Source organism: Salmo salar, chromosome ssa03 (assembly GCF_905237065.1).
Source record: "Salmo salar chromosome ssa03, Ssal_v3.1, whole genome shotgun sequence".
In the NCBI taxonomy this organism is placed as follows: Eukaryota; Metazoa; Chordata; class Actinopteri; order Salmoniformes; family Salmonidae; genus Salmo; species Salmo salar.
In genome coordinates, this window is record NC_059444.1 from 12,083,682 (window position 1) to 12,107,226 (window position 23,545).

At 43.2% G+C, this 23,545-nt stretch overlaps 1 protein-coding gene and 1 long non-coding RNA gene across 2 annotated transcripts in view; both read left to right on the forward strand.

The window, feature by feature from the left end:
* cdc73 (cell division cycle 73, Paf1/RNA polymerase II complex component, homolog (S. cerevisiae)) overlaps positions 1 to 17,136 on the forward strand; it is a 39,144-nt gene extending 22,008 nt beyond the window's left edge. The window contains exons 11-17 of the mRNA XM_014189583.2: positions 5,275 to 5,332; positions 8,160 to 8,195; positions 8,301 to 8,388; positions 10,040 to 10,201; positions 14,855 to 14,955; positions 15,219 to 15,360; positions 15,686 to 17,136. Of these exons, the coding sequence (XP_014045058.1) occupies positions 5,275 to 5,332; positions 8,160 to 8,195; positions 8,301 to 8,388; positions 10,040 to 10,201; positions 14,855 to 14,955; positions 15,219 to 15,360; positions 15,686 to 15,722 (624 nt within the window). The 3' untranslated portion in view covers positions 15,723 to 17,136. The remainder of the gene's footprint in view (positions 1 to 5,274; positions 5,333 to 8,159; positions 8,196 to 8,300; positions 8,389 to 10,039; positions 10,202 to 14,854; positions 14,956 to 15,218; positions 15,361 to 15,685) is intronic.
* A 2,034-nt stretch (positions 17,137 to 19,170) lies between these two features.
* On the forward strand, positions 19,171 to 22,988 carry LOC123741606 (uncharacterized). The gene is made up of 3 exons (XR_006769060.1): positions 19,171 to 19,790; positions 21,340 to 21,430; positions 22,630 to 22,988. It is a non-coding gene; the product is annotated as an uncharacterized lncRNA (long non-coding RNA).
* Positions 22,989 to 23,545: the final 557 nt, after the last annotated feature.

The window sequence follows — 23,545 nt, forward strand, 5'->3', positions numbered from 1 at the left end:
TGAATGATGTAATTCCAGCCTCTGGCTGAAAAACATTAGCGCGTTTGGATAGTGGCCGGTCAGAGTACCATCAGACTGAGGCTCGTGCACGAGGGGATCCCATGTTTTTAGTTTCTCTCTCTTTGTACGTAAACACGCTTTCCCGGTCGGAATATTATCGCTTTTTTACGAGAAATTGCATAAAAATTGATTTTAAACAGCGGTTGACATGCTTCGAAGTACGGTAATGGAATATTTAGAAATGTTTTGTCACGAAATGCGTCGTGCGCGTCACCCTTCTTTACACTTCGGATAGTGTCTTGAACGCACGAACAAAACAGAGGATATTTGAACATAACTATGGAATATTTTTAACCAAACCAACATTTGTTATTGAAGTAGAAGTCCTGGGAGTGCATTCTGACGAAGAACAGCAAATGTAATAACATTTTTCTTATAGTAAATCAGACTTTGGTCAGGGCTAAACTTGGTGGGTGTCTAAATAGCTAGGCCTGTGATGCCGGGCTATGTACTCAGAATATTGCAAAATGTGCTTTCACCGAAAAGCTATTTTAAAATCGGACATAGCGAGTGCATAGAGGAGTTCTGTATCTATAATTCTTAAAATAATTATGTTTTTGTGAGTAATTGAGTAAATTCCCCGGAAGTTTGCGGGGGGTATGCTAGTTCTGAACGTCACATGCTAATGTAAAAAGCTGGTTTTTGATATAAATATGAACTTGATTGAACAGAACATGCATGTATTGTATAACATGTCCTAGGGTTGTCATCTGATGAAGATCATCAAAGGTTAGTGCTGCATTTAGCTGTGGTTTGGGTTTATGTGACATTATATGCTAGCTTGAAAAATGGGTGTCTGATTATTTCTGGCTGGGTACTCTGCTGACATAATCTAATGTTTTGCTTTCGTTGTAAAGCCTTTTTGAAATCGGACAGTGTGGTTAGATTAACGAGAGTCTTGTCTTTAAAATGGTGTAAAATAGTCATATGTTTGAGAAATTAAAGTAATAGCATTTCTAAGGTATTTGAATAACGCGCCACGGGATTCAACTGGCTGTTGAATAGGTGGGACGATTTCGTCCCGCCGACCCTAGAGAGGTTAAACAATTTAAAGGCAATGCTACCAAATAATAATTTAGTTTATGTAACTTCTGACCCACTGGGAATGTGATGAAAGAAATAAAAGCTGAAAAATCATTCTCTCCTATTATTCTGACATTTCACATTCTTAAAATAGTGGTGATCCTAACTGGCCTAAAACAGGGAATTATTACTAGGATTAAATGTCAGGAATTTGAAACTGCGTTTTAAATGTATTTGGCTAAGGTGCATGTAAACTTCAACTGTGTGTGTGTGTGTCTGTGTGTATCAACATGAAGTGGATAAGGAATAACAGTACTTTACCACATTGTCCTACGCGCTTGTGCAGACTCTTGGGCCTAATGTGAGCTTCAAGAGTTATATTATTCCATGTGAAAACCTACACAATTTTTCTTAAAGAATGCAGATGTCAGTGTTATAACCATGAGAAAGGAAACACAATGGGAAGTATAACTTGTGACAGTTTCATTAAGTGCAATCCAATCTCGTGATTTTGATGTGTAGGGTAATAGAGAACACTATAATAAAAATATAATTAAAGAATGATTGACAAATAATTGTAATCGATTAAAATGTTGATGCATATGAATGAGTTCATTACCTGAATACATCTCTATAGCCGTTAACAAAATATTCATACAAATATGATTAGGCCTCTCATAGACTAGGCTTTGTTCAAAGAGGAGGTCAATCAAGTTAGGTCTGCCAAATTAATGGAGCATTGGAAAAAATACATAAATTCAGCCGTAGAGTATAGCCAATCATCAAAATAAATATTGTTTATAACATGCACAATTAGAAGCATCACTCTATATGGAGCAAGCTTGACTAAATTCGGGCCCAGTAATTTTGCTCACCGCGGCCTCTGTCTCGTCTGGCTGCCACATAAAGCCCCCACCTTGGAGACATGCGATCACATCATTGTGGAGCTGCTGATCTGCACGAGGTGTGTGCATGCCACTGGTGATGTATTTTCCTTGACATGCTAGCTGTTCTTGGCGGCTTATAATCACCTCAAATGCATTCCGTCCTGGTGTTACCAGTGGCTCGCTATTACTGCTAGTACCGGAAAAATGTAAGTTAGGAATCGCAAATCACCATACAGCTGACACACTTCAATTTCATCTATCATTTTGACTTCAATTTGGTTGTCCAAAATACTATCAGCTTGCACTGCGTCTTTGCTGATGAATGCCCTGCTCTCTGGCCAGTCAATTGGTTCAATGATGTTGCGTCTATTAATCGCTTCTAATAGATGTGAAAATTAAGCATTAAACATGAATTTAACCGACTGTTTTATAATGAGTGACGTCCCACGTTTAACTTGGACACACAGTAGGAATTTGCACTGGCTTCAGACATGGGAGAGAAATGAAACATCTGCACGTCGCCTGTAGGTGTGAACGTGTGTGTTTCACTGTCCAATCCGAGGCTGGAACATGATCGGAGGCTGTTTGGACTCTTGCGCATCAACTTGGGGAAAGCCTCAAGGTTGAGCGGACAGTGCATTATAAACAAAGCTCTACATATATTGCCACCGCATATATTTTTTAAATATTTATTTATTTTGCAGGGTGCGGAGTTAAGGCGGGGCATCCGTTAAACCGTAATTCAACTTTGTCCGGACTTAGTTTTACACAGATAATTGGGTGTACTGTTGCTTCATGCGTGGTGTGTGTCTACTTACTGAGACCAACTGACTATTGGCTACTAGGTAGCTACTTCCCACGCAGTTGCTGGACAGTAAGTGTCAAGCGGGAGCGAAGGGCACTGTGTCCCGGTGTTGCCGTTCATGCCCTCCCCATTGACTAGTAGACTGTATGTATCAAGGTGACATCTAGCTGGTTATCAATATTATTTATTTGTTTAGGCTGCTGTCCTACTTGAAATAAAATCATATGAGGGGTGGAAAAAATTGGCACGTTAGCTACCGCCAGCAACACGACTTTGATACCCAATAGGAAGCAGGATGGAAGTGTGGTGGAAATTCTACCTTTTTAACTAATGAGGCGAGGCAAAGTCAATAATCAATCAAAGTATTACTTTAATAAAAAAATGTATTATAATGAGGCTGGTCGTATTTCACGCAGGTGAAATGGAGTGAGAGCCTGCTGTACAAAGAGTACAGGATCATTTATATAGTCAAGCTACCCCATGCAAGCATCTGCAAAACACGTGACCCTATGTATGTTTGTGTGAGGGGAGAAAAGGTTGCCTCAGTCTGTCGCAAACTTCATACTTCCTCTATCAGTAGCTCAAAGGTTCCCCCAAGTTGGTCAAACAAGTGCTTTTGATTGTCTGAACAGAACAACAGCTTTATCACTGTTGTGCAGGATATAACCTTTACTCTGTCTCCAGTTATCTTAAGAGGGACCGGTCAGTTTCTGTCAAGTCTTGGCTAAGCTCCAGACATCATGGGGTCTTTCTCCACACACAGAACCGTTAGAACAGGCCTCTATTAATGACACACACACACACACACGTATCTTATGAGTTAGTTTATTTAACAAACTCAAGCCCAATGCTTAGGCTTAAAGATGGATATTTTAGTACAAAAGCATTAGTAAGGTTTCATAGAAAATGCCCCCACAGCAGGCACGTAGATACAACGGTGCACTGGTCGCCGACTTATCGACTCGTCGTGCAGCCCAATCAGCCACACACAGGTCTTGAGTGGCAGCAAATCTGCACAATTAGCTGATTGGCTTTCCATACACTCACTCCTTTCAACTCGCCCATACTCTGTGCACCATATTGGGCTGCACCTACCCATACTTGATTTAGTGTATCCATGAGTTTACCAGTTAAATTGACAGGGTTCTATTCATTCTACTTCTATGTGTGCTGCTGCTGCATTGTGGTGGGGGGGGGGTGTTAAGAGTCCATATAACCGCAGGAATGTCAGGCCATCCCGTCGTCAGTCAACTGTTTTTACCCTTTTTCTTTTGTCACATGCGCCGAATACAACCGGTGGAGACCTTCATATGAAATGCTTACTTATATGCCTTTAACCTCTACGGGATGGGTGTCCCTAAACCAGGATGGTTGTTGCTAACGTGCGCTAATGTGACTAGAATGACGTTATATACAACAGCCAACTTTCCGGGACCAAGACATGTCTTAGATTAACAAGAATTTACACTTTCTGCCCATATATCTGCAGTTTCCAATTAACAGTAGCTATTAAAGTGAAAAAAATACCATGCAATTGTTTGAGAGTGCACAACAAACTTATCACGGCAACTGGTTTGATAACAGCTCACCCAGAGGCGGTGCTCCTAGTAGCCGGGGACTTTAATGCATGGAAACTTAAATCTGTTTTACCAAATTTCTATCAGCATGTCACCTGTGCAACCAGAGGGGGAAAACAACTCTGGACCACCTTTGCTCCACGCAAACAAAGCTCGCCCTCCATTTGGCAAATCTGACCATAATTCTATCCTTCTGATTCCTGCATACAATCAAATATTAAAGCAGGAAGCACCAGTGACTTGGTAAATAAGAAAGTGGTCAGATGAAGCAGATGCTAACCTGCAGACTGTTTTGCTAGCACAGATTGGAATTTGTTCCAGGATTTCTCAGACAGCATTGAGGAGTACACCACATCAGTCATTGGCTTCATCAATAAGTGCATCGATGACGTCGTCCCCACAGTGACCGTACGTACATACCCCAACCAGAAGCCATGGATTACAGGCAACATCCGCACTGAGCTGAAGGCTAGAGCTGCCGCTTTCAAGGAGTGGGACTCTAACCCAGAAGCTTATAAGAAATCCCGCTATGCCCTCCGACGAACCATCAAACAGGCAAAGCGTCAATACAGCACTAAGATCGAATTGTACTACACCGGCTCTGACGCTCGTCGGATGTCCTACATTAATTTCACATTTCCACAAACTTCAGTGTTTTCAAATTGTATCAATAATATGCATATCCTTGCTTCAGGTCCTTAGATACAGGTAGTTAGATTTGGGTATGTTGCAAAAAGAAATACATTTTTTTTCTTACTCTAGTTTTTGTTACACAATTAAATAACCATAACGAGGCTATATACATGGGGTACCGGGACAGATTTCATGTTTTATTTTAGTTTTCATGACGGTCTTCATCCGTAACCGTTGGTTATACTGTGCCATCCCTAGCTGCAGCTTGACCAGTGTGTTTGTGTTTCAGGAGGGAGCGTCTGCCAGGAAGGCCCAGACACCAGCCCTGCAGCCCGTCCCCAGACCAGGTCTGTATCTAGCAGCACCAAAGTAGATCAAATGGAAACGACATGTTTAAAGTAGGCCTTCGTAGAGATGGCTTTACAAGTCATTCAAAACTCCTATATCAGTGGTCACCACCAACCCTGGTCCAGAAAGTACGTTTTGGTGCTGGGCTGGAATGAAACCCTGCACACCATGTTGTCACGCTGGACTTATAACATGGTGTGTGTGTGTGATTCAAGGCCCTCTCTTTATTGGTTGAATGGAGAACGTTAATGGGCTGGACTGCATGCCCTGTACTCAATGTTCCCTCTAAGCAGTAGCCTCCCCTGGGACTGCCTCGCAGAAGAAATATATCAGCCCACGGAGAGAAACACGAGTTTGAACTTCACTCAACTTTCTAGAGCAGTGGTCACAAACCGGTCGATTGCATTCCTAGTCGATTGCCAAACTTTTTTTTTTAAACGATAAAGCGGTTTTATTTTTTGGGGTCTCTGGCTGTTGGCGGTAGGTGCACCTGATTCAGCTGCCTTGCGTGCCGGGTAGGCCAGCGGTTACCATTTTGAACCATTTCATGTCTGAAAGTACAAACTCCGCCTTCCCGGTGGGCCCAGAGAGCAAATCAAGTGGCGGCGGGGGGCGTAGCCTAATACAGACGGAAGCATGTCTGTTCTACAAAATATATTTACTTTGTAATAAATGCTTTGAGTGGATAATTATTTATAGAATCATAATAAAATACTAATCATTTGTAATCATAACAATTGTGTCCAATGGGATTAATCCAGGTAGGCTTTAGCATGGGGTTTGTCCTTGTACATTTTTATAGCCACTGCTTAATCAGTTGGGGTACAGGTGTTGATGCTTATTGCTAATAGCACATCTGATAATTAGACCATGCGTATGCTATTTCCAGTATGTTAAAATAATGCTTTTTAAAAAAAAAAATTGTACTAATATGTTATTTGGCCCATTTCTGGAGATGGAAATTATCATTTAGATGGTGTCTGCATAATTTTAATTAGAGTAGAATGTCCTTTATAAAAAGTCACCAGTCCTCCTACGTAAAAAATATCCCGGGGGAGTACCCCGGACCCGACCCCCTAAACAAGGGGACTGAAATTGGTCAAAATTGCAGTTTAATACATGTACAAAATTATCCTCTTTCCGTAAAAGCATGATGGTCTTGACTTTCTTACATGAAAGGGGAGATTAACTTGGCCCCAGACAATCCATCTGAGATCGACATAAGTTTCAGTCTTGGGATTTTTGTTGTTGCTTTAACCCGTCTCTGGATACTCTTTTCAAAACCTTTCTTGGGACAACTGTCAATTGCTTCAAGGTTGCACACCTTCACCAAACGCCAAAGTCCTCCAAGGAGCGCCGTCAGACCAGTGTTTGGCAGCTGTCATCGAGCGTCCGTCATTGTTTCCACCCAAATCATTTATGGGGGAAGTGCAGAGCGGACATGAGGTCCGAAGCTGGAGGTCACCGCTCAGGCCCTTGATTCGCAAGTTTGTTCTGCTATCCAGTTCTGACATCCGGCGTGACTGTGTAGAGGAAAAGTCACGTTCGGTGTGTGTGTGTGTGACATCCATCCACGTTGTGAGCAATAGCCTGACAGCCAGAATCTGACACATTTCCACCGCACCGCTGATGTAGATTAATAGATGAGCTCAGTTTGATAAAGTAGCAGATGTCACAAACACTGGCCTGGAGGAAGGAATGCTGAAATTCAGCTTTAAGGAACTCGCCACATTACACAACACATTAGTTTAAAAGTGTCGTTACTTTTTCTGTTCTGAATACAGGACGGAATTCAATGTGACTTTACAGTCAAGATGTGTCCACATCTCACGCCATTGAATGTGTAGACCCAGCTGTCTCTAATCCTGAAAAAATTGAGTTAGGAAATTACATGGTGCTTGTCCTTTCCATTCATTTTGGATTGTGGCATATAACTGCATCATGTTCAAACATGGCCTGGGTTGTGGACTTAACTCAAGAGGACCACTTTTGAGTTATGAAACATTTTGACTTGAGTGTTATGTCCCTTTTAATGACAACTTGACTTTTTAATTTGATTTGTGAACCAACCCCACATTTCAATGTCTTTTTTTGCTAATTGTTAAAAAAAAAAATGCATTAATGCGACAGTGTCATCTCTCCTGTCACAGAATATATTAATAATCAAGGCAACAACCAGCATAAATGTATCTCGGGCAGAATCAATGCTGGTTTGTGTCTGTTCTTGGTGGAAAAGAGATGCAAGCTTTTAAAACCTAATAGGAAAATCTATTTTTGGAAGCCTCTGACACACATGGCTCTGTTGGATGAGATCTGGGCCTATATTCAGAGTCTCAGAGTTGGAGCGCTTATATAGGATCAGTTTTGCCTTTTCAGAGAATGAATTTAATTATATGAACAGTGGTGACCTGATCCTAGATCAACACTCATAATCTGAGACTCTTTGTGAATATGGGCCCTTTAACTATAAAATAAACCATAGTAAGAGCTGCTTTGCTATAGTGATATACAGGAAACATACTAAAGCAGCTGCTCGCTACTCATTGTATCAAAGCCTCTAAACACATGGAGACAAAAAATAGCTATAGGTCGTGTCTCGGAACGAACAAGTGAAACTGAAATCGGTAAACAGAACAGCAGTACATTTGGTTTGATAATACGTGTCTTCAGTAAGCCAACTCCATTAAGTTATTTTATTTTTTAGGAATTGGATCACGAAAGCAGTGCATTGGCTTTACCTGGTCTATGGCTTTCTGTTGAAAGCTGAATAGAAGCCAGAGCTGTGTCCTCTAACACATTTCATATGTTGTATCCTTCTCCCTGCAGTTTCCCAAGCCAGACCCCCACCAAATCAAAAGAAGGGTAAGTACTGCTACACGTGGTGTGTGTGTGTGTGTGTGTTATTGATGAATGTTGTTAAATGGGAATATATGAACTAATGCGTATTGTGGTCCTGTTTCATTGCAGGCTCTAGGACTCCCATCGTCATCATCCCAGCGGCCACCACATCCCTCATCACCATGCTCAATGCCAAGGACCTCCTGCAGGACCTCAAGTAAGTATTGTGTCTGTGTCTACAGGGAAAAACGTTGATAAATCCTTTTGGTGTTCAACCCTGGTAAGTCATCATCAATACACACACAGTATTTATGCAACTCTATTTGTGGTGCTGGGTGTTGGCATTATCAATAATTTTAATTGTCTTCTGCTTTGTACAAATACATCGAGCATAAAGTGCTAAATAGGAAGCAGGTGTTTGACTGAGCCAAACCCCTATCCGTTGAAATGTGCACAAGCATTTGTCTAAGTGGTAAACGTTTAACGTACATGACATTAAGTCGAGTTTTATCCAGGAAAATACACGTTCTTATTTGATTAATAACAGTACTTCACGAGTGAGGCTTAAACAATGAAACCCTCTGCAATGTCATTGTTCGCCACCTCCACACCTCACGAAGGTGAAATACACCGGCGTGTTCATTGAAGGTGCGTACAGACGCACATGAGTGGAGTAATTGCTATTTTGCAGTTTAATTGGCGTCATAAATCACTGGACGTCATAAGATGTCGGTGGCTCCGGCTGTGTGGATAAGCAGCGTGGAGGGAGAGCTGCCGTCAGGGCTCTCCCTGGTTATAGAACACAGGGTCTAGCTACCCACCCCCTGCTCTGCGAATACATGACAACTCTTTATAAATGCCCCCAGCTCTGCGAATACATGACAACTCTTTATAAACACCCCCTGCTCTGCGAACACATGACTGCTTCTAAACATTGCTACCATAGCTGCACATAGCTGTTGGTTACTAAGCCAGCCTGTTGCCTGAGGTCATAGTGTCCGGTTACATTTAAAAACAGGGTGTTTTATTAGGGGGTGGGAATTACTTTTGGTAAAAGAAAATTAGCGCTTATTATTGGCCTTTATCATCAAAGAGAATAAACATAATTAGGTCAAGGAAATGGTTCTCCAATACTGCCCTACAAAACAAAAGAGCGGGAGCTGCACATTTGGTCAAAAATGACTCACTGACAATTTTGATATGTTAACTACTAGGGCTGCGAATTGCTAGGGACCTCATGATACACCTTGTTTTGTGTATGGAGAGGCTAGCAATTGCTAAGTTTCAAAACAGGCAAAAAAACTAAAACTACCCTACGGGGGATGTCTTTTTAGTGTGACTGGGAGAAGATGGGACTTTTTTGTAGTTAGTGTGCTAGGGAGACAATGGAGGTAGGGCTTTGAAGGCAGAGGCTGGAACGAATGATGGCCAAGTGGAAACCATTCAGACTGGGCTAAAAATAAAATCTGTGCTGGAAATAAGACTTCATTATTTGGGACACTTAGTAACTTGATCTTATCACACCCAAGTTGTCCACATTTGTCCTCTTGGGACCACTACTACCAATTATTCATATGTATAAAATAAATTCCAAAAACACAACTTCATTATTAGAATTATAATGCCTTTGAGATTTGCATATATCCATAAAGCTATGTCACCTTCATCGTCCCAAAAAAATACTTATTTTTAGCTTTGCCCCCCTTTCTGAAGAACAGTTGATAACAGTAATGCACTGTTGAACTTGGTTATACATGCGTCAGTGATAAGATTTCTCAGGAATCCGTAATTCCTGCTTTCTGACATCCTCTCATACTGAATTGATATTAACCAACATGTTTATTTTTTCATTGCCCTCCCTCTGTTAGGTTTGTGACGTCAGAGGAGAAGAAGAAGCAGGGCATCCAGCGGGACAATGAGGTGCTGCTCCAGAGACGTAAGGACCAGATTCAGCCCGGGGGGGCAACGCTCAGCGTCACCGTGCCCTACAGGGTTATTGACCAGCCCCTCAAACTAGCACCGCAGGACTGGTGAGTCACCACCACCAGACATGATCATTTGTCATCTTCCATACATATGTTCCACTCTGTATCGTCACCAGGACCGTACATGATGGTTCATTATCGTCCATACATGCATTGTACTCAGTAGGACTGTTGAGTCACCAGGACTGTACAGGACTACACAGGGCTCTAAATTAACATTTTTCATTAATAGCACTGGTGCTCCTAACTTAAAGTTAGGAGCACCACACAAATGTAGGAGCACCAGAAAAATAGATGTTTCTAGTTGATTGAGATATTGCCTACTTTGGGCCTATATGAATCATACTTACTTTTGAAGCACATATTTTGAAGAAGGTATCCATTTTACTTTCTGTGCCATACCCACCAAATGTTTGCATATACTGGTGATGATACCAGGTTGTTAGTGGGGTTGCACGATTTGAGCAAAAAATCTAATTGCAATTTTTCTACCAAACATTGCTATTTGACTTGTGATATAGATCAAAACACTGAGTCATAGAATTAGAATAATCATTATATTTCTATGGTTGCTATTTGGCAAGACAACAAATGGAAAAAGCCAGGTAGGAGTTATGTCAGGGTAGGAACCAAAGTGTTGGTCAGTGTTTCCCAGGGGACCCTATTTACATTTACGTCATTTAGCAGACGTTCTTATCCAGAGCGACTTACAAATTGGTGCATTCATCTTGTGATAGCCAGTGGAACAACCACTTTACAATAGTACATCTTATCTTTTTTTTTGGGGGGGGGGTTAGAAGGATTACTTTATCCTATCCCAGGTATTCTTTAAAGAGGTGGGGTTTCAGGTGTCTCCGGAAAGTGGTGATTGACTCCACTGTCGTGGCGTCGTGAGGGAGCTTGTTCCACCATCGGGGTGCCAGAGCAGCGAACAGTTTTGACTGGGCTGAGCGGGAACTGTGCTTCCGCAGAGGTAGGGGGGCCAGCAGGCCAGAGGTGGATGAATGCAGTGCCCTTGTTTGGGTGTAGGGACTGATCAGAGCCTGAAGGTACGGAGGTGCCGTTCCTCTCACAGCTCCGTAGGCAAGCACCATGGTCTTGTAGCAGATGCGAGCTTCAACTGGAAGCCAGTGGTGTGTGCGGAGGAGCGGGGTGACGTGAGAGAACTTGGGAAGGTTGAACACCAGACGGGCTGCGGCGTTCTGGATGAGTTGTAGGGGTTTAATGGCACAGGCAGGGAGCCCAGCCAACAGCGAGTTGCAGTAATCCAGACGGGAGGTGACAAGTGCCTGGATTAGGACCTGCGCCGCTTCCTGTGTAAGGCAGGGTCGTACTCTGCGAATGTTGTAGAGCATGAACCTACAGGATCGGGTCACCGCCTTGATGTTAGCGGAGAACGACAGGGTGTTGTCCAGGGTCACGCCGAGGCTGTTAGCACTCTGGGAGGAGGACACAATGGAGTTGTCCACCGTGATGGCGAGATCATGGAAAGGGCAGTCCTTCCCCGGGAGGAAGAGCAGCTCCGTCTTGCCGAGGTTCAGCTTGAGGTGGTGATCCGTCATCCACACTGATGTCTGCCAGAGATGTGATTCGCCACCTGGTTATCAGAAGGGGGAAAGGAGAAGATGAATTGTGTGTCGTCTGCGTAGCAATGATAGGAGAGACCATGTGAGGATATGACAGAGCCAAGTGACTTGGTGTATAGCGAGAATAGGAGAGGGCCTAGAACTGAGCCCTGGGGGACACCAGTGGTGAGAGCACGTGATGCGGAGACGGATTCTCGCCACGCAACCTGGTAGGAGCGACCTGTCAGGTAGGACGCAATCCAAGAGTGAGCCGCGCTGGAGATACCCAACTCGGAGAGGGTGGAGAGGAGGATCTGATGGTTCAAAGGCAGCAGATGGGTCTAGAAGGATGAGAGCAGAGGAGAGAGAGTTAGCTTTAGCAGTGCGGAGAGCCTCCGTGACAGAGAAGAGCAGTCTCCGTTGAATGACCAGCCTTGAAACCTGACTGATTTGGATCAAGAAGGTTATTCTGAGAGAGATAGCAGGAGAGCTGGCCAAGTACGGGACGTTCAAGAGTTTTGGAGAGAAAAGAAGGGATACTGGTCTGTAGTTGTTGACATCGGCGGGATCGAGTGTAGGTTTTTTGAGAAGGGGTGCAACTCTCGCTCTCTTGAAGACGGAAGGGACGTAGCCAGCGGTCAAGGATGAGTTGATGAGCGAGGTGAGGGAGAAGGTCTCCGGAAATGGTCTGGAGAGGAGGGGATAGGGTCAAGCGGGCAGGTTGTTGGGCGGCCGGCCATCACAAGACGCAAGATTTCATCTGGAGAGAGAGGGGAGAAAGAGGTCAAAGCATAGGGAAGGGCAATGTGAGCAGGACCAGCGGTGTTGTTTGACTTAACAAACGAGGATCGGATGTCGTCGACCTTCTTTTCAAAATAGTTGTTGAAGTCATCCGCAGAGAGGGGGGGGGGGGGGGATTCAGGAGGGAGGAGAAGGTGGCAAAGAGCTTCCTAGGGTTAGAGGCAGATGCTTGGAAGTTAGTGGTAGAAAGTGGCTTTAGCAGCAGAAACAGAGGTGTAAAATGTAGAGGGGGAGTGAAAAGATGCCAGGTCCGCAGGGAGGCTAGTTTTCCTCCATTTCCGCTCGGCTGCCCGGAGCCCTGTTCTGTGAGCTCGCAATGAGTCGTCAAGCCACGGAGCAGGAGGGGAGGACCGAGCCGGTCGGGAGGATAGGGGACATAGCCAGTCAAAGGATGCAGAAAGGGAGGAGAGGAGGTTTGAGGTGGCAGAATCAGGAGATTGGTTGGAGAAGAATTGAGCAGAGGGAAGAGATGATAGGATGGCAGGGGAGAGAGAGCGAAGGTTGCGACGGCGCAATACCATCTGAGTAGGGGCAGAGTTAGTAGTGTTGGAGGAGAGCGAGAGGGAAAAGGATACAAGGTAGTGATCGGAGACTTGGAGGGGAGTTGCAGTGAGATTAGTAGAAGAACAGCATCTAGTGAAGATGAGGTCAAGCGTATTGCCTGCCTTGTGAGTAGGGGGGGGACAGTGAGAGGGTGAGGTCAAAAGAGGAGAGGAGTGGAAAGGAGGAGGCAGAGAGAAATGAGTCAAAGGTAGACGTAGGGAGGTTAAAGTCACCCAGAACTGTGAGGGGTGAGCCATCCTCAGGAAAGGAACTTATCAAGGCGTCAAGCTCATTGATGAACTCTCCAAGGGAACCTGGAGGGCGATAAATGGTAAGGATGTTAAGCTTGAATGGGCTAGTGATTGTGACAGCATGGAATTCAAAGGAGGAGATAGACAGATGGGTCAGGGGAGAAAGAGAGAATGTCCACTTGGGAGAGATGAGGATTCCAGTGCCACCACCCCGCTGACCAGATGCTCTCGTGGTGTGCGAGAACACGTGGTCAGACGAGGAGAGAGCAGTAGGAGTAGCAGTGTTTTCTGTGGTAATCCATGTTTCCGTCAGCGCCAAGAAGTCTCCTAACATAATCAAATTTTTTGCTTTCGCTGTAAAGCCTTTTTGAAATCGGACAATGTGGTTAGATTAACGAGAGTCTTGTCTTTTAAAATGGTGTAAAATAGTTGTATGTTTGAAAAATAGAAATTATTGCATTTGAGGTTTTGTATTTTGCGCCACGCTCTTCCACTGGCTGTTGAATAGAGTGGGACGGTGACGTGCCAACTAGCCCAGAGAGGTTAAACCCTTTACATTGAAGATCTGTGAAGTTAATTGGATTTTTACTAATTATCTTTGAAAGACATGGTCCTGAAAAGGGACTTTTCTTTTTTGCTGAGTTATGATCGACATTACCTGACAATATTGTTGTAATGCTTGGCTGTACATGAAAGTACCCTACATCCACATACTGCTACACCACTATAGCAACCAGCCCCTCAAAAGTTTACAAATGACTATCCTCTAAATCTGGCTTACAATGCGTACTGCCATTTTACTGGACTACACACATTCAGTACAGTGACATGTTGTATTATTTGTCTTTTGGTTTTGTTTATAATTAAGCAATAAGGCCCGAAGAGGTGTGGTATATGGCCAATATACCACGGCTAAGGGCTGTTCTTGCCCACGATGCAATGCAGAGTGCCTGGACATGGCCCTTAGCCGTGGTATATTGGCCATATATCACCTCCCCGGGGCTTATTGCTTAAATATAACCCTTAGGTGCCTTATTTCTATAATAAACTGGTTACCAATGTAATTAGAGCAGTAGAAATAAATGTTTTTTTCATACCCATGGTATACGGTCTGATATACCATGGCTGTCAGCCGATCAGCATTCATGGCTCGAACCACACAGTTTATAATTTGGTGGGTGCTTATATTTGTTCTATTTCACACATGTACACGTGTGTATTACTACGCATGTGTAAATTGGATATGTTTTTAATTTTCTTTGCATATTCCAACTCCCCCTGGGACGCCTTTTTGGAGAGTTGGTTCATGGCCAGGGTCTGCCGTTATCAACGGCGACCCTGGAGCAATTAGGGTTAAGTGCCTTGCTCGAGCACATCGACAGATTTTTCACCTAGTCAGCTTGGGGATGCGAACCTGCAACCTTTCTGGTCACTGGCCCAAAGCTCAGCTGCCCGCCGCCTGTGAAAAATTCACCCGCAATCTGCAATCAGAATGTCTGCCAGGGTTAGAAAGTTGATATTGACTTTGTGTTGTGCAGGGATCGTGTGGTGGCTGTGTTCGTGCAGGGCCCTGCCTGGCAGTTCAAAGGTTGGCCTTGGCTGTTGCCTGACGGATCTCCTGTGGACATTTTTGCTAAAAGTGAGATTCCTCCCATTTCTCTTGCTGTTATACACACGGGTAGCATTTTTGACAAGGTAATTGAATTTCTTGTTGCAGGTAACTACTGGTAATTAGTGTGGTTACCCAGTTAAAGTGCCACCCATACGGGTCTTTGGCTCCTAACCTGTTATACCTGTTCAATGAACTGGACTTAGGTTAATTCATATTTGCAAGCTAACCTGTACAACCCAAGTCTCAACTAGTATTGGTCCTACCTAATTGACCTTGTGGTCTCCCTGCAGTAAGAGCCTTTCATCTGAAGTATGACGAGCAGAAGATGGATCCCAACGTTCAGAAGTGGGATGTCACCGTGTTGGAGCTGAGCCACCACAAGCGCCATCTCGACCGGCCCATGTTTCTGAAGTTCTGGGAGACCCTCGACAGGTGTGTTCTTGAAAGCACATTTGTGCACATGTATGCTCGTGATGCAATGGGGTTGATATTAAACCCACCTCTCTCTAATCTGGGATATATTTTCAATAAAATGTCTGGGGAAAATTACTAAAGGGGAAAAAAAGTGGAAGGAAGATTTCTGTGTAGATGGGTTATTGTAAATGTTAGCACTCATATACATGGAGCTAAATAATCTATCTGTAAATGTTCTCTGGCGTTAGACACAGTTGGGATGTACAGTATATTTCAATGAGATGACATTGTAGAATGCATGAGCTCCTACTGACCAGGTGTTCTCGTCCTGTTCCACCTACAGATACATGGTGAAACACAAGTCCCACCTGAGGTTCTGAGCCTGGACCGCTGCCTCCTTCCTCCACAGGTCCCGTCAAGGCATTAATGAACCCCCTGCCCCAAACCTAGCCCCCCCCCCCTTCCTCCTCCCTACCAGGACTACCTCTAGAAGAGACTGGGTACCCTACTAGCACTTTGGGCTCCCAGAAAAATCCCCCGTGTTCAGATAGTCCTTCAGGAAAATACCTTCTACCTGGTCTCCATAGTTACAAGCAGCAGATGCAGTATGTCACTCTGGACATGGGGAAGTTGGAGCTTCCAATGTTTTTTCAAGTTCCAATGTAAAAAAAAAAAAAAGATCAAAAATATTTTCTAACATCAGAGCATCTTACTGTGGAGACCGAGGTTGAAGCAAGAGCAAGATGGAGGGTCAGAGCGGACGAGGGGGGATGGATAGATGGAGGTGAGAGAAGAAACCTCTTCTCGTACTATTTCCTTTGTGAAATGAATCCTGTACATTCCATGTGAAACATGAGCTGGCTAAGAAGCCCTTTGGAAATCTAGTGGTGCAAATTAAAATCACTGCTAACCATAAAGGGTATGAGACCTCTGTCAGATTCATTTTCCTGTGTTTTTACTTAATAAAGGAACCCTCCCCCTCCCCCCAGGCTGCCTCTCAAATGGCACCCTACTCCATATATAGCGCACTACTTTGTCTACCCAGTGTCTAAACACAGGGCCCTGGTCAAAGGTAGCACTATGAATGGAATATGGTGCCATTTGTGATGGAAACCCATTTTGACAAAGTGTAGGTAGGCAGCCCATAGAGAATTATAGAGGGCTCTTTGTTTCTGTTATTATGGTGTCAAAGTGCATAGGCAGCGCCTTTGATGCCATCTCCATTTTGATGTCAATTTTGTTAATCTACTACTTCTGAGTTGGTAAACGAAGGGTACACACTACCACCTGGAGTGTGTTGTTTGAACAAGGCCACCGTCGATTTACTGACACCTGCAGTTATGGAATGTTTGCTCACCAGCTAAATTCATTTGCTGATCCCTTCTGGTGACCTGAATGGATTTTGCAATCCTTCCTTAACACATAGGAAGTCCCACCAAGTTGACTACTTAAAAAATGGTGGAGGTCCTCAATGGCGCTGCTTTTGGGCACTATGATGCAGCCCTGTAGCATCTGAATGATGTTCTATGCGATACAAATCTATATATGATATAAGAGCCAAACTTTCTGAACATACTTTGAAGAAAATCAAAGAAGCTAGTCTCTCTTATTGATGCTTATCAAAGATCTTTATGATTCAGTGGTATTGATGTGTTCACATTTTTCAGACAGTCAATTCCAACCTTTGCTCCAAGTGTTTTTTTTGTGTGGCGCAAATGAAAGGATTGATGGCGAACATTGCATTATGTTATGTGTTCATAGTGAAAAGGGTCATAAAGCTGGTAGAGGAACGAGTCTTGATTGTGTTGCTATTTACTTCTACCTTTACCATGCAGAGATGTTTTTTTTCCTGCCCATATGATCTGAACTCCACTAGGGAAACTGATGACAACTGAACTTGTAACATATTACCAGTCTTACCTCTATTTACTGTTGGTAAATGGAACAGTGGCTTTGAAGAATAATCTTAAAGTTTAAAAATGGGTGTGTAATCAGCCAGCTATTGTAAAATAAAATACCTCAGTATATCAGCTACTTTAGAACAACAAAAACTCCTATGCCAGTGTCTAAAATGTGGTGGGAAAAAGACAGGGTGAGTCAACCAACTGTTGCCCAATGAGTCAGACTACTTCTTTTTCTTTTTTTTAACTAGGCAAGTCAGTTAAGAACATCATTTACGGCCTAGGAACAGTGGGTTAACTGTCTTGTTCAGGGGCAGAAGGACAGATTTTTACCTTGTCAGTTCAGGGATTCGATCTAGCAACCTTTCGGTTACTGTCCCAATGATCTAACCACTAGACTACCTGCCACCCCGAAATGTACAGCACCCTGAAATGGAACCTTGCCCACTTATACTGGAACACAACCAGGTAGTAGTGTCGAAGATGGAGAACAGAGCAGATCAGGCTTCCTGTAAATTCAGAGCCATGTCTCTAGGTCCTATTCAGTAGATGCCAATCGGGAGAAAGCGGACAAACCTTAAGAGACTTCATGCACTTGTCCAGAATTTAACGCTCGTCTTCTGTCATCAAAAATGTTTTTGCTATGAAGTTAACTCAAATTGTGTTAGTCACATGCTTCATAAAACAGGCATAGGTAGACGAACAGTGAAATGCTTACTTACGAGACCTTCCTAACAATACAGAGAACATGGAGCAAAAAAACAAAACAATTGCCGAATTGGTCAGGAGCCCGTAAAATCTGCTATACATTGCAGCGCCATTCTAAGAGATTCCATGTGCAAGAATGTAGACGACACTGGTGTAAACAATGACCCGCCACACTCTGTGGTTATGTTTATTATGGGACGTGAAGGTGATCTGACCAAATAAAGATTGACTCGGGGTGGAGTTGTCGAAATTGGATATCTGATCTCATCACCTCTAGTGCCACAGATGATACATTTTTATAAATAGGTAGGAATGTTGAGTCATAATTTAGAAACAAGTTTCGAAACAACCCCCAGCAGCACAGAGGTAAGTTACAACATTAACGCATTATAATATTGGCCAGGTGAAGTCCAGGAGTGGAGTTGGCCAGACAGATGTCTTGCTCACCTGAAGGGTGGTGCACATGCAGCAGATCAGTGACGTCAGTCAGCTAAACTCTGGGTATGGTAAAGTGGGGTGTGTAGAAATATACCCACTTTACCATACCCAGAACTTTAATGTAGTTCTAGCCTACATCATTTACAAACTGTAAAATGCTATTTGGAGAACAGCAACAACAAACAAATGACCCCACACGAATTATCACTGCAATATTAGGTTTAAATGTCTGTGGAATGGCGTGTACAATGTACTACTGAACTGTATACATACTACTTTACTTGTGAAACAGTGCATCATGAAATGGACGCATAATATATATGCTATCAAGTCTCAAGGCCGAATTCAAAAACCGACATCAATGTGCATTAAACCGGAGCATTAAACCGTGGACTGTGAATATAAACTATGCTAGATAATTCCAACACATGCATTTAAATACAAGGCACACAAAGGATTTACTTAGGTCTACAATCGACAAGGACGCATGAAGACAAACTCGACCAAAGAATTAAGAAAATCGTAAAATACAAAAGGAAGATCTACACAATAAGGCCTTGCGTGTCGTTCAGCACCACTGAATGGACACTGCCTCCGTACAGGTAGACATAGAGGAGGTCCGTGGCACGTGGCTGAATGGACACTGCCTCCGTACAGGTAGACATAGAGGAGCTCCGTGGCTGAATGGACACTGCCTCCGTACAGGTAGACATGGAGGAGCTCCGTGGCTGAATGGACACTGCCTCCGTACAGGTAGACATAGAGGAGCTCCGTGGCATGTGGCTGAATGGACACTGCCTCCGTACAGGTAGACATGGAGGAGCTCCGTGGCATGTGGCTGAACGGACACTGCCTGTGTACAGGTAGACATGGAGGAGCTCCGTGGCACGTGGCTGAATGGACACTGCCTCTGTACAGGTAGACATAGAGGAGCTCCGTGGCACGTGGCTGAATGGACAGCGTCTATGTCTAGTAGCTAGAATTATTCAGTTTGTGGCCAGTTAGACATTTTTGGGGCATGGTTGAGTAAGTAGCCTACAATGCTTATATGCAAATCATAACCGGCACGCAGATCTTTAGAGATGGTAGGATCATTTGTAAATTGGCACTCACATGGAAAAGGTTGCCCACCGCCTGCTATTGGCTATATGAAGCCACCCTCGTGGAACGGCGCATACAGTGTACTATGACAGTGTCGTCTCATGTGATTCCCACCAAAATTGTTGCCTTGCATTCAGAGCAGTGTTGCCAACTCCTCAGTAAGGAAAGTAGCTATTGGCTGTCCTAAAAGTCGCTAGAATTCGCCAAATGACATCATCACCAAATTTTCATAATTGTCCATGTGCATGTAATTGTGATGGATGCTGTCGGAGAGAGGAATAACTTCGTGGGAGGCAAAAAGTGAGTAAGAAACACCCTAAATATGTTTAGAACTACAAATGAACTTATGTCGATTCTTGTTTTTTTTTATGTCACAATTCCAACCCTCCTCCTTTATCCGGGCTTGGGACCGGCAGAGTGACCCAAAAGAGAGACTGGCGGAGTTACTTCGTTTATTTTATGTTTTGTTTTTTTGTTTAGTTTTTTACATTTACATCCCGCCCTGAATGTACCCGCTGCTTGTTGAGAAGAGTAAGAACGATACGTGCTTTCACGTCAGAGTCTCCAAAAGTCTCCAATAACACCAGAAAAAGTTGCTAGATTTGTCGCTAGTCGTTTTTTTTTTAAATGTGTCGCTAGAGGGGTCTGAATACTCGCTTAATATAGTGACAAAGTCGCTAAGTTGGCAACACTGTTTCAGAGATGTACGTTATGTGTGCATCCTGCTCATTTTTGCATTTGCCTGTCTGCATTATTCGCCGCAGGGAAGGAAAACATTCTGTGAATTTTGAAGCATTGTATCAACAGGGTGGCTCTGAGAAGATTGAAGCATTTTATCAACGAAGGAGGCGGCTCTGAGAAGATTTTAACATTTTGTATCAACAAGGCGGCTCCGAGAATATTAATATTGCAACATAGTAGCCAAGGAGGAGGCGGCCCATGCAACTTTTTTCCCCGGGGCCAGTTTATGAGTATGAGTATTGTGTTGCCTAGCAGCATCTGTGCTATCTGGGTGCTCATTGTATATTTAAGTGATAGTAACCGAAAGGTTGCTGAATCGAATCCCTGAGCTGACAAAGGTAAAAAATCTGTCTTCTCCCCCTGAACAAGGCAGTTAAACCCTCTGTTCCCTAGTAGGCCGTCATTGTAAATAAGAATTTGTTCCCTGTTAGGCCTTCATTGTAAGTAAGAATTTGTTCTTAAAACTTCAGGATTGGTGGGTCCCCCACGGGACGGTTGAGTTAACATAGGCCAATGCGATTAGCATGAGGTTGTAAGTAACAAGAACCTTTCCCAGGACATAGACATATCTGATATTGGCAGAAAGCTTAAATTCTTGTTAATCTAACTATACTGTCCAATTTACAGTAGGTATTACAGTGAAATAATACCATACTATTGTTTGAGGAGAGTGCACCATTTTGAACATGAAAACCAATTAGGCACATTTGGGCAGTCTTGAGCCAACAGTTTGAACAGAAATGCAATGGTTCATTGGATCAGTCTAAAACTTTGCACATACAAACTCTAAATTGCAGCTGGGCTGGAATAATACATTATGGCCTTTCTCTTGCATTTCAAAGATGATGGTACAAAAAAAATACACAAAAAACAGTTGGTTTTATCTTTTTACCTTTATTTAACTAGGCAAGTCAGTTAAGAACAAATTCTTATTTTCAATAACGGCCTAGGAACAGTGGGTTAACTGTCTTGTTCAGGGGCAGAACGACAGATTTTTACCTTGTCAGCTCGGGGATTCGATCTTGCAACCTTTCAGTTACTAGTCCAACACTAACCACTAGGCTACATACCAGATCTAATGTGTTATATTCTCCTACATTCCTTTTAGATTTCCTCAAACTTCAGTGTTTCCTTTCAAATGGTACAAAGAATATGCATATCCTTGCTTCATGTCCTGAGCTCCAGGCAGTTAGATTTGGGTAAGTAATTTTAGGCAAAAATTGAAAAAAGGGGCAGATCCTTAACTGACTTGCCTAGTTAAATAAAGGTTCAACTAAAAAAATGTAATAAAACATTTTTTACAGCAAGAAGTAAAAAAGTTTGCCCAACTAAGTAATCATTAATGATTTGCATTATCTCAGATATCATTCTGTCTCTGCATGACAATGCACATTTGTTATAGCCTACAATTGTTATTGTCCTTAAAGCCAAAAACAGGACATGTACTTGTGGGAAATGCTCTAAATAGCAAGTTGTTTATTTTCATACCAATAGGCCTACATGAAACCAAAATTACACTAGCCTACTGGGCGAATAAATTAAAATAACAATTACGCTTACAGCTATTACAACATACATTTGTAATAGCAATAAAACAGCTTTTGGCTTTGAATGGTCACCAAAAAGGAGGGCTCGCTACCTCCCAATTCCCAATTAAATGAACCCCTGGCTATCAGATTACAACAAGGTTTACAAGGCCAGGTTCAAATGCAGTCATCAAATTCAAAGCAATCGGCACACTCCCCAAAAGGGATCGGAATGATTTGAGTCTACTTCTCTTGTTGTGGCCTACTTCACATTTTTGGTCTTGAGCTAGGGTATACCCGTCCATACCCAACTGTTATAGGCTTAGATAGAACTAGCAGTAGTACCAGGTGTGTAGTAGCAGGTGTCTTGGTCCTGGATGGATAGCTCTTTTCTATCCATCCGTCAAGCTTGGATTGGTCGTTGTGGCTTCGTGCTTGGATTGTAGGAATTGAGCAGGTGAAGGTGTTGGCTTTATAAAGGGCTGTGCTACCCACTAAAGCAGGGGTGTATTCATTACTGCATACCGTAGCAAACCGTTTAGCAGGAAACAGTTTTGCCACAAAAACAAGCATTTCTTATTGGACAAGTTGAGGTTAGTCCCGCCCCGTTTCCACAATTTCCTTCGATTTGACTCCTAGTGAATACTCCCCTGGATGTCTTCCCTTTCAATGGGAGTCATCCGTTGCCAGATGAATGACAATGGATGCTGATGGATGATGATTGTTCGACAGAGCACGCACAAACGGTTGTCCGTCTTTTTACTTATGTCATACACGATTTAATCCATGTTCATGCGTCTGAGTGTGGCCATAGTCATATGTAAATCCTCTTCTCTCTCCCTTCTTGTTTTTATATCTTCTCCTTGGCCCAGACGGCATCCCGTTCACCGCCCGCAATCACAGGGCTCTCGAGAGGGTGGTGCGGTCTGCCCAACGCATCCCCGGGGCACACTGCCCTTCAGGACCCCTACAGCACCCGATGTCACAGGAAGGCCAAAAAGATCATTAAGGACATCAACCACCCGAGCCACAGGCTGTTCACCCCGCTATCATCCAGAAGGCGAGGTCAGTACAGGTGCATCAAAGCTGGGACCGAGAGACTGAAAAACAGCTTCTATCTCAAGGCCCTCAGACTGTTAAACAGCCATCACTAGCTTAGAGGCTGCTGCCCTATATACTGTATATACACATGGAATCACTGGCCACTTTAATAATGGAACACTAGTCACTTTAATAACATTTACATACTGCTTTACTTATATATATAAATATATACTGTTTTCTATTCTACTGTATTTTAGTCAATGCCACTCCGACATTGCTCATCCTAATATTTATATATTTCTTAATTCCATTCTTTTACTTTTAGGTTTGTGTGTATTGTTGTGAATTGTTAGATATTACTGTTAGATATTACTACACTGTTGGAACTAGGAACACAAGCGTTTCTCTACACCCGCAATAACATCTGCTAAATATGTGTGTGACCAATAAAATGTGATTTGATTTAGTGTGTCTTTGTGTGTGTGTGACATTTATGTTAACTGGGCACATTATGTCCCTCCAATATGATGATGATGATGATGACCCTACTAGCCATGCAAAATGCCCACATTACATGTTCAAGATGTTACATGTAAAATGTCATACTCGGAAATTACACACCTTGGAGCAATGTTCGAGCTAAGGCAATGGATGTCAGATTCCATTGGACAGAGGAATGGATGTCAGATTCTCTTGGACTTTACCAAAGGGAAAAACAGACAGAAAACTCCCCAAAAAATCACG